At 44.7% G+C, this 12,197-nt stretch overlaps 1 protein-coding gene across 1 annotated transcript in view; it reads left to right on the top strand.

Moving 5' to 3' along the window:
- Window positions 1-1,514: 1,514 nt before the first annotated feature.
- gpr158b (G protein-coupled receptor 158b) overlaps window positions 1,515-12,197 on the top strand; it is a 73,750-nt gene continuing 63,067 nt past the window's right edge. Inside the window, exons 1-2 of the mRNA XM_073491864.1 lie at window positions 1,515-2,371; window positions 9,693-9,798. Coding sequence (XP_073347965.1) covers window positions 1,515-2,371; window positions 9,693-9,798 — 963 coding nt within the window. The remainder of the gene's footprint in view (window positions 2,372-9,692; window positions 9,799-12,197) is intronic.

Genomic DNA, 12,197 nt, shown 5'->3' with positions numbered 1-12,197 from the left:
AGTCTGATAGGGAGCAACACCAACAATCCCCCGATGCTTCTAGCTCCCAGTCCAGCTAGAGTCAGCTCATACGACCCATAGCTACATGGTTAACAGAGATGTCCAGCTAACGGCAGTGACAGTTAGCACTTAGCGGCTATGTTCAAGAGTATTTGACAGGTAGCCAATAATCTTACATATCGCACCTTTAACTAAGGGGAAAAATGGAGGAAACATCAGAAAAAAGGTTGTCAAAGTAAAAAACAAAACAAACACAATATTTGCATTAGATAGTTTTGAAAGTACCAAAGCTATATAAAAACAAAAACAACTGAAGGTTAGCCTACAAAAATACGTCATCCCTACGTCACATTATTACAGATGTGTTGGTCTGAAAAGGCAGGATGGACAAACTAAATAAATGTTGGTGTTCAGAACAGACCAACATGGCCAAAGTGAATGTATGAACTATCAGGATGACAGAGTTATAAGTTAGTTAGATGGTTATACAACCAGAACTTCACTCTGGTTGGAAAGTGTGATGTTTGGTAATAAAAGTGTGTGCAGTTTGAAGGAATCGTGATTGTGCAGTTGGTAACTTGTGGTTTATTTTTAGAAAATGTGAGTAAGCAGTTGAGAAAACACTTTAATGCCCACTGAAATATGTGTCCAAATACTTTTGGTCATCAACAGAAAACGTTATTCATTAGAACAAAATGTGTATACGTGTGTGGCTGTCTGTTTTCAGTCTCATTCACACTCAGATGTTGTCTTCTAATTTTAGATTTGGTCTAATTGAAAGGCTGCTGCTTCATCCTCGTCACTGGGAGCCCTTCATCCTCATCATCATCCTCATCCTCATCATTATCATCATCATCATCATCATCCTCATCTTCATCACCACCACCCTCGCTTTTCTTCCTACGGGCGCTACTTTCAGCACCGGACAGCTCCCGCCTTCCCCACGCTCCGCCCACCTCCGGCAGACTGGCAGAGGGAAACAACCACACACACCGGGGGGCAACACTTCAGGTGGCCTATTAGGCTTTCATTGGGAGGGACGGAACTTCAAGAACAATTCTCTCCGTCCCTCGTCATCCCACTCCTCTCACACGGATCTCTCCGAGGAGGAGTGAAGAGGGAGCGTGAGCGCTCGGTCCTAACGTCGCTGCATGTGAATGGATTGCGGAGCGGCGAGGAGTCAGTGTTGTGGGGTTTTTTTTGAGTTAGGAGGCTGAAGGGGGTCTGTGTCCGCAGCTGTTTGGGTCTGACACAGGTGCTGTAAAGAAAAGACGGAGTAGAAGAGGAGGGAAAGTGCGTTTTTTTTCTCCGGCGAGGAAGAAAAGATGCAAAGAAGTGAGGAGCCTTCATCGTCTCCAGCTCGACCATGAGTCTGAGATTGAGGACATCCTCTGCTTCTGCAAAGTGTCTGTAGTCCCGTGGAGCAGCAGGAGAAGGAGGGTGGCTTTGGTTATGTTCGCCACACTTTGCCAAGTGTCCCCGGTTTCTTCTCTGCGCCTGTGAAGAGGACCGACATGGCTCTCCTGGTCGTCCCGCTGCTTCTGCACACGGGGCTGGTTCTGGGCTCGAACTATGGCTATGTGGAGTGGTCGGACAGTGACCGTGAGGAGAAGAGCCCGCCGGTCCTCAGCACCCAGAACATCAACAGGGAGCCGCCCCACCACCCGACCTACTACTCGGTACCAACCACCGAGCGCGCCGTGGTGGCGCACAAAATCGAGGAGGACCTGCCGAGGGTGGTGACCGCTTTCCTGCACACCGGGGACTCCTCTGCGCTGAGGCAGGTCAACTGCTCCCGGAGGTACGAGCTGAGCAGCCTGCGGGGCGGCCTGCACGTCGCCTCCCACTACTCCCTGCACAGCATCCTGGACACTGTAGCGCACGCCACAAACTTCCTGAACATGATCCTGCAGGCCAACAGGTCCAGGGAGCACACCCTGCAAAGGGACATCCACTGGTACCACGCGCTGGTCCAGAGCATCCTCGAGGGCGACCCCAAAATCCACAGGGCGGTGGTGACCTTCCACGCAGACGCGCTGACGCCGGGCCCCCACGTTTTCCTCCAGGCGACCAGAACCGAGAACGAGGTGGTGCTGCAGGACATGTCCAGCTCCGCGCACCGCCACCTGAAGAGCAGGAGCCCGGAGTCCGACTGGTTTAATGAGTTCAGGGACGGCAGGAGACCACACGTGCACAGAAGAGTGATGGAGGCGCCCGGTACCAAGAGTGGAAGTTACCTGCTGGACAAGAACCAGATCAAGTGGTCTGCGCCATACCTGGAGTGTGAGCACGGTGCGTTCGTGCCCCACTGGCTGCTCACCCTGTCTGCTGGCTTCTATGGACTGAAGAGCAACTCTGCACCAGAGTTCAGGTGAGAGGAAGTGTGTGGAAAAGTTTGTGATTGTTCAGGTTTGTGGGAGCACTTTTTGTCCTCTAATTTCATATTAAAGGCAAAGTTCACCCAAAAATGATGAAGGAAGTCAAATTTTGTAGTCCAGAAAACATTTCCTAAACATCTGAAGTTAATGGGAACTTAATTTAAAATGCAAAGAATTTGGTTTATGCTGGACGAGCTGTATGGAGACATTTTCTGTTTTTTTTTCTCTTACGTTTTAAAACAAGTCCCCATCTACTTCAGTTGTTTAGGAGAACGCTGTTTTGCTGTGACGTTCCAGAAATGTTCTGTGGACTACGAAACTTCACCCGACTTTCCATCAGCATGAAGATGACTAGATAATGACTGAATTTTCATTTTTGGGTGAACTTTTCCTTTAATGTTTTCCTCACATTTGAGGCTACAAACATACAGTATATACTAAGTAGTCTATCAAACAATCAAGTCCAGCTATAAAAGTCACGTCACAGCCAACCAGAACCAAGTGCCCCACATTTGATTGACAGTTATGTACTGTGAGACTTGTATGTAAATATGGATCCTGATCAAGTGCAGCCGTGATGCAGGAAACAGATGGTGTAAAAGAGGCTTCACAGACACAGGTAGACTTCTCTCATTTAATATGCTCGCCTGTCAAAGCACAGCTGTGCATCTCCACTGCTGCATCCCGCCATCTAATGAACACTGCAGGCTTTACACTGGATTTGTTGGTTGAAGGGATCTATACTGGCTGCTGTATGTGTGTGTGTGTGTGTGTGTGTGTGTGTGTCTGTATGCATACAGCAGCTAAATCACCCAAGGATCTCATATTTCAAGGCTGCAGTCCAAGAGTGTCTCGAAAAAAGATCAATTAAATCATGAATAAACAATGAAAGATCACAAACTGCACTCTGAATTTTAGGTGCACTAAACCTTCACATCCGTCTCAGTAGAGATTTATCACACACACACACACACACACACACACACACACACACACACACACACACACACACACACACACTCATATACATGTCTACTTTGATCCCATCACACAGCTCAGGTAGTGCATGTTCAGGAAAACCTGCAAAGAAAAGAAAGAAGGTTCGTCCTTGGTGCCAAACGCTTTCAATCGCTCTCAATTTCTGGAGCCAAAATTCTACCACAAACTCACACCCACGTCTTCTTACACCTCCATAAAAAATGTTGACTAAAATCTACCTTAACTGCAACTAGAGAGTAAACAGGAAGAGAAGGATGTGGGTGACATTTTGTTTGGATGACACATGAATGTTGCTCAGCGGTTCGTAGGCAGCAGCAGTGTGTGGTGTGCTGGTGATTTAGGCCGCAGGTTGGCACGCGTCCACCCTGTTGACGTGTCCCTGAGCAAATTGCTGCATCACTACCTGCTCCAGGGACAGTCACTCTTGGGTTATAGAGCTTGTGATGTGGCCAGGAGGAGCTGCTCTGGACATTTTTTGGGCGATGTACTGCAGTGTCTGTTGTCGCTGCACATCATCCAGGTGACTGTGGGGTAACCGCAGCATCACCACAATACAAAGACTAGTTAATAAGACAGACACTTCACATTTAAATTACAATTCGGTTTGATTTGCAGTAACAGCTCACACATTTCTGGCTTTGATGCTCCGTTCGTCTCCAAGAAAAAGACGTGTTTCCTGTCTAAACCCAACCGTCAACATGCAGTGATGAGGATGTTTAACTAGTGGAGAGAAATGGGAGAGAGCTGCTCGTGACGGTTGCCTCAAGCATCTGTTAATGTTGAGTTTCATTAAATGAATTCAGTAATGGACTTCACAATCAATCAAATGACTATTCAAGCACTGCCAAGATGCTTTTTGAGTGACTGTTAAAACGACCGTGGCATTTTACAAGTGACAGTGATTTGTGAAAAGAAGAAGAAACAGTGGGATAAAAAAGGAGAAAACTCTGTCTTTGCATTATAAAACAACATATTTTCTTGGCAGAGGTTTTGATGGTACTCAAGTCATTTTTCATTCTTAGACCATAAAAACCGCTAAGACTTAAAGGTTTTCTGATTTCCAGTCCTAAACAAGGATGTGTAACGTAATGTAGTTTGACACTTACTAGCTTTTTCCAGGGTTTTTATCAGCATCAGATATGGATCAGTTGAAATGTGAGAACAGTTGTGATTTTATCCAAAGCACTTTTCAGCCATGTTGGCTTAAAGGTGCAATATGTAAGAGTTAGCCACCTGTTAAAGGTCACTCCAGACAAATCAAGGACAGCATATCACCAGAGTAACCGATAACTGGGCCAGCTGCACAGCTAACAGCGCTAACTAGCTAATGACAGCTACAGTCATTGAGAAGAATATAAAGAGACTACAGGTAGCAGCAGGTAGCGGTTTCTCTGGTGATATGCTGTCACCTATTGTTTTGGAGTTTGAATTCACCAGGTGACCAGTTCTTACATATTGCATCTTTAAAGTTACACTTGAAAAGTCAATTACTAATGAAATTACTAGTTTTGACAAAACTGCTACTCAAGGTCCACTTACTAGCTCTTTTTGCAGAGCAGTTTTGCCTAATCTAAAGCCAAAGTGTGAGAAAAATCCTAAAAAAGGCTATGATTGAAATCTTAACAACTACAGAGCGAGCATGTCGAACTCATTCATATTGTAAATATTAAAATTCTGAATTTGAATTTATTCTCCAAAAACTACATAGTGTCCCTTTAAGAATTATTTTGTCTAGTTACTCTCCCCACTATCAAGAACTGACTGGCTAATCATCAGGCTTAAATTAATGTAGGTTGGCATTTGTCAGCAGACAACAGTTATGATGTCAGCAGAGGGAGCCAAGTTAGCAGGAAACATAATGTTTATGACCAGAGTGTGTCGCGGACAAACATACACTCTAATTCAGTGTAACGCTTTGCGTGGATTCTTCCACTCATCGCAGGCCTGTGATGACATTTATTAAAATAGAAAGTTGGTTGGCTCTGGACAGAAAGGCATAAGCTAGTGTAGATGATTTTCTACTTTCTACCCCGGAGCAACTTCTTTTTCCTTTCTCACTGTCCTTCCAGGACAAACGTAAAACTCTGTCGACATGAAAGCCATGGCTATGGCTGCTAGAGAGAAGAGGGAGGATAAATCACAACATCCACATTGGGCCTATTATTCCAAACCCACATAGTCCAAAAACATGTCCCATTGGACCAAAAGCCCATTTGGCTCAGTCACTGCTGGCCTTCAACATGGTGCTGAAGGTTTTGCCCTTATTAAGCTATTTCTCTGGCCTTTCACCAAATGACATACCCTACCCCCCTTAACCATAACCATAACCATAACCTGACACTAAAATATTAGGGGCGAAAAACTCAGGTAGAGTGTGTATTTTTAGAACAACGAGCATTTGGAGGTTCTCAGATCGCACATCCATCACGTTTCTGCTATGTCTACTGCTTTCAGTCTCTACCAAGTCACACACACACACACACACACACACACACACACACACACACACACACACACCCTCTGTCACTCAAAGGTATCAGCACCTTTGCCTCCTCTCTTTCTGTCCGGTTGTGTTCTGCAGGAGAGAAGTGGCCAAAGCCTCGCTCTCATTTCCTGCTTGTTTGTTCCACTTCCCAGCAGGCAGATGGAGGTAACGGGTGTCAGGCTCATCCACAGAGCCACAGAGGAGAGGGAGAAAGAAGACAGAGGGAGAATGCATGTGAATGTTCAGCTTGTACAATGATAAATGATAATGATAAATCAGAGAAGACTGAGCATGCTTTACGCGTGGGAACGAGAGACGAGCTTGGCTTGGCTATACGGCAACAGCTCAAGTGAACTCGGTTCCACTGGTTTAACATTTTTCCTCCAGTGCTGTGCTGCAGTCACATCCCTGAACAGTATTTCACCTTATTCACTTCACACTGTGCATCTGTGATGGTTCACTACTGCATAGGTCAGCAGTCTCCATGTATTGAACTGAGAACTGCACCAATGTCCTGCAGAGATGTTTGGGTCTACAAGAGAACAGAGAGAAAACATGAGAATTGTTCTCACCTTTGGAGGAGAAACACCACGTCTGCATTGTTGCTGAGCAGCACCCAAAGGCAGAGAGCTCACTCCATGTGTAATAACTGTTTTTAAAACTTTATATCGAAACACAAACAAGACACGCTGCTGCCAGGACTGTCTGCAGATGCCACAGGCATAAGAACCTAAACAAGCCGGGCTAAATCAATGCCCAGGGTGTATGTATGTGTGGTGATTTTCTATATATTTCCCATTGCCAACAAATCCCCTGAAAACACAATGAATTCATTTTTCAAAGAGGTATTTTCTGTTTCGCCAAAGCTTCATCCATCTTATTCGGCTGTCGACAGAGCTCCATTGTTCCACGCTGTTACACTTGCTGACATGGTCTGTCATCACATGGGCACTATAGTTTATTTCGAGTCAATCGCAAATACCCTACATTAAGGGACAAGTTCAAAAAGAGCAAATTCAGTCATCTATTCACCAACAGGCTGATGGAAAGTCGGTGAAAGTTTTCGTGGTCCACAAAACATTTCTGGAGCTTTACAGCAAAATGGCCTCCTCCTAAACAACTGAAGTAGATGGGGACTTATTTTAAAACATTAAAAACATACTTTCTCCCCCCCAAAAAACAGGAACAGGACAGGAAGCTCATCCAGCATAATCCAAGACTCTGGGAGCCCTGAGATCCCAAATTTATTGATCCCTCATTGCGCGGACAAGCTCATGGACCAGTATTGCACGTGGTGCTTGCTAACGCTTTTAGCTTTGCAGTTAAAATGAAGGTTACAGCTTAATACTCCTGAGTGTCGGGGAAGTAAAACTCGGACAGCTCGTCGATGTTTCGCTCGCGGAGCCGTCTCTTTTCTGGGGACAGAGAGGAGATGAGCTCTGACGGACAGCCGTCGGCCACACCTCTACCCTCGTCTTCCTCGTCATCGGTGTCTATATGTGTCGTTTTACTGTGCTCATCCTCGTCCTCCCACTGCACTCCCTCTACTTCCCTCACCTCTGTGCCTCTTGCCTTTCCATCAGCATGAGGATGAGTAGATAATGACTGAATCTTTATTTTTGGGTAAATTTATTCTTTAATCTTCACTGAGAATAATCCCCAAGAAATGCACTATTTACTTTACATTTTTCTAAAACTGACATTGCACTCAGCTGCTAGTTTTGTAGCTAAAACTAATACAGTCTTATGCAATAGTCCTGCAATAATTTCTCTGATCATTTTGAAAAATCTTTTCAAAAAAGGAAGTGTTTCTATTATTTTGTCCACTCCATTTACATCAATGTAAATCAAGGCTAGCTGTCTGGGGAGGGAACTCAGTACTGAATTGTTGTTGGGTGATAAGTAATGTCATAGGCCACCTCCTCTGTTCAAAGACGGTCGTTCCAGTTTGAGATAGGTGCCATTCGCTTATGGAGAGGTTGTTTTGTGTCCCCAATGTACAAATCTGTGCAGTCATGGCTGAATTGAACAGCATAAACTACATTGCTGACATCTGAAGGAGAAAAATCATTCCTTTGAGGACAACAATGTAAACATATTGGCAAGAGAAGGCAGATGGTTTGAAAGAAGAGTAAAAGAATCCATCTGTCAAACTGGAACGACCGTCTTTGAACAGAGGAGGTGGCCTACTACATTACTTATCACCCACCTACAATGCTGTACTGAGCTCCCTCCCCAGACAGCTTAACAACCATTCACACCTGGGCTCACCTAGCCTTAGCAAGAGTTCACACATGTCCTTAACACAGAGTTTAAAAGCCTGCAACTCCCCTCCAGTTAGTTAGAGCTGAAGAAGCCTCTTGGATGAGAGGTGAAACATCTTCAAGGAACTGAAACACATCCAGCTGCCTACGATACAGCACCTAGAATTACCATGACCTGGATGACTGAGAACCTTCATTGAAGCAATTTTAAGGCTTTGAACTGCACTGTGACTTTTATTCTTTAGTCGTGTCTCTTTTAAACCTATTACTTGTTTTAAAGTTTTGTTTCTTGATGTCTTCCTACATCTTTAAATGTGATTGTATGCCCCTGTAAAGCACTTTGAGTTGCCTTGTGTCTGAATTGTGCAATACAAATAAACCTGCCTTGCCTTGCTTTCGCCAACATCTCTCCAAGTTATGCAGTACAGTCCAGCACATCGAGCACAAAGTGGCGTTCATATGGGGTCGCGTTTCTGGGCACCTGGCGAGGCAGAGCCCAATAATCTCTCCTTCAGCTCTGTTTTGGTCTCCACCTCCCCCTGAGTAAAATATGTGTCTCTTTAGCTGCTCTGATGCTCCACTGTGCTCCAAATTGAGCTCTTTTCACTGACAGCATGGTATGCCAGAGAGGTTTCAGCCAGCTGGCACAATGATTAGCAAACACCCGGGACAGCTCCAGAGTCAGCTCCTCGGGCAGTGGTCGTGACACTGACACCACTAACTGCATCCAAATGTTGTCCAGATCAGACTTGAGAAATGATCCTCTGTTAAATTAGCACTATTAGTACTTAAGCATAGAGGATGAGAGTTAAGAATGAAGAGAATGAGGGCAAGTGAAGGCTTTATTATATAGAAGTAAGGAGAAAGCTCGAGACAGCTTGATATTATGTGTCCTTTTCTGAACAAAACAATATAACCTTCAGCTTTAAAGTGCATCTCCAGCAGGGAATAGTATAACCTCGTTGTGCAGGTATTTGTTAAAACTTCAACCGTGCTTCTGTTTCTTTCTTCTACACCTTTCTCTTTATCTTTCGCTCCCGTCACTCTTAATTTCTTTCCCACTTTCAATCTATTTCATTCATTCCTCTCAATTACCACCCACATTTCCCTGCTTCTCTCACCCTTGACCTTACTTCCCCTGAGCATCGCTCTTCCTGCTCTTTTTAATTTTCATCACTTTCACTCTGGCCTTCTCTACCTCCGCTTCGTCCCACCAATTTGGTTAACCTCATACAATTCTATCACCTTTTCCCCCCTTCTCTTTCCTTATCTGACTAAATCTCACCTTGCCTTCCCTTCTATTTCACTCCCATGAAATGTATTTACTTCTTTTCTTTGTTATCATTTATTCCAATCTACTGAATCGGCATTTTCAATTTTCACTTTCTTTAATTTCCCCTCTCACTTCATTTTACTTCCTTATAATTTCCATTCATTTATCTCTTCCCCGCTCTATCTTTGCACCATCTCCTCCCTCACACATAATTCCACCACTGTCCTCCTTCCTCCCTACCCCTCTTCTCCTTCTTCTCCTTATTTATGTCCTTCCTCCTCTCTCTCCGACAGGGGTGTGGTTCGTGTGGATGTGAACCTGCAGGACGTGGACATTGACCAGTGCTCCACAAGTGGCTGGTTCGCTGGGACTCATCGCTGTAATCTCACCAGCATGGAAGTGAGTCTCCTCTGCTCTGATCATGATCAAAATGCTCTCATTTCACTTGTCTATTTTGTCATTCTGGATTGCTGTTTATTGTCATTTGTTTCAGCTGTAAACTCTTAAGTCTGCTCATTACTTCCTTTAAAACTTGACACTGTGAACAAGGGAAATAGGAGCATCAAGCAAAAAACTGAAAAAACCCCCAAAAACTTTGACAAAATAGTGTAAAATATGAGTTACAGCCATTCTTGACTTTCTTGTTGGATATTATTCTTGCTTACCATCTCCTCTTATAGCCATGTTCCCTATCAAAGTGTCCTTGACTTCACTGTAAGGCTCTCTGGTTGAGAGCATCAGCTAATTGACCAAAACTGAAAGAGTGAAACTCTGAAGTCGGTTCACTCAGCCACATTGTATGAAACATAATATCTATGGAACATTCAACAGTCTACAGCCTTGATAGCAGCTCTGTGAGGCTGTACGTGGGCACAGCAGTGCTCGGAGCTAAATGCTGTATGTAGCCTATAAGATATCATTTAACAAACATTAAGCCACTGAACAATACTATTTGAGGTTGAAATACTTATTTGAGTTTGTCAGGCACTTCATTTACATGAGAAAGAAATTGGGAGAAATTATGTAAATGTACCTGCTGCTGCGCCTAAATGAAAAGGCGAAGCAAACCAGTGCAACCACTGTAAAAGGTCAGTCTGGAGCCATCACCATTAAGCAATCACTGAAGTAACTAAAATTCACCCTTACCCACGAATTCCACTGGTTACATGTGCTCCACTACGGTTATGCTCCGTGCTCCCTCGTCCGTCAACACCCACCGGTTCCATTTTGAGTACAGCGCGGTGCAGCACTGCCAGACAGCTGGAGTGGCGAGACCGAGGAGTACCAGTATTTACAGAATCACATGCAATCGCAATGATATTTGTATGTGTTATAAACACAACAACAAACAGACAAAAGCTTAGTGTTCCCAAACCAAGGATTAGAAGAAGGGTGGATTTGCTTGGATTTGTCTCTTTTTTGAGATTTCTGTGCTGGTGTCAACACGGAGCGTTATATTCTGAGGATTAACCGGGCGTTATGATGTTGTTTCAGTCTGTGTGCTGAATTTGTCTGAATTGATGCGCCGTGCTCCGGCATCCGGCAAAAATAGAAGCCATGCGTATCTGCTGTGGAAGGGTCTGGACTACCGGAGCTGCAAAGAAGTAGCTACGCAATGCAGTGGAGCCAGTGGAAGTACACACATAGATTAGAGTGAAACCTATCAGCTCTGCTGCCGTGGTGGATCAGAGACGGACCGAACACGGATCTGGTGGAATTTAGGGTTTAGGGGAGTGTGAATGTCCGTCTGAACCACATTTCATGACAACATTTCGTTATTGTCAACCTCCGTCAGTCTGGTCCATTACTGTCTGTACCTTTTGTGCCAATCCACCCAGTAATTTTATGGCAAGCCGTTCAATAGTTAAAGATATTTCAGTCTGGACCAAAGTAATGGACTGACAGACTAACATTGTCATGCATAGAGCCACGACTCTGACATAGCTCATCAAAAGTCACTCGAGAATTGTTCTCATCATTGCGTGATAAATTGTCTGAGAAGACAAAACCCCAGACAGTAGTCCAGAGTCTGTAGACGTCATTGAGTTTGCTGCAGGCTCCTTGTCTGTGATGGTGAGGGGCGACGATGGTGACACGTCTGTAAGCGTCTTCTCCATGGTACAGTGTTTTTACCTGTGTGACCGCTGTGATGGAACTGGCAGCAGCCATACATCATGTTTGTATCTGTTACTGTGCTGTTTGCATATATGTGTGTGTGTGTGTGTGTGTGTCTTTGCCAGCGTGTGGTCCCGCCTGTGCGTTCGCTGCCTTGCTCATGTCAGTGCCAATGCATTAGTTTTATGTGATGTATTGCAGGAAGCCTCCCTGACTCCAGCATGGGAGAGGAGCTGCTCAGGCTTGCGTGGCATGTCGCTGGCCATATGATGTATTATAAATGCAGTGTAATGGATTGCAGCAAGATGTGGTGAATAATTGACCAATGCTCTTTGTCTGTGTTCCTCCCCCCTCTCAGTCTGTCATGGGGGGGAAACTACAGAGGAGACACAGGGGGTCTCCCTGTTCGTCTTGATCTGTTGCGCTGTTTCCTCCGCATTGTTCCAGCTTTATAAGAGGCTCTCTTGTGACTGCTCGCTGGTAAACTCTGAATGGTGCTGATTAGAGTACTGTAGTTCTTCTGCTTAGATCTGTATGAGCTCTGTGTGCAGATGGTGTGCGTGGTGGCTTTTTATTATCATCACAGTTGTGGGCACAGTCAGCCATTTAGTTACCAACGCCATTCCAGCCTCTCTATATAAGATCACTTTCATGGAAATACTTTGAATTATCCGAGGTGTTTC

This window comes from Pagrus major, chromosome 21, assembly GCF_040436345.1.
Source record: "Pagrus major chromosome 21, Pma_NU_1.0".
NCBI classification, from domain to species: domain Eukaryota; kingdom Metazoa; phylum Chordata; class Actinopteri; order Spariformes; family Sparidae; genus Pagrus; species Pagrus major.
The sequence above is the reverse complement of the archived record's forward strand: the minus strand, read 5'-3'. Positions and strand labels throughout refer to the sequence as shown.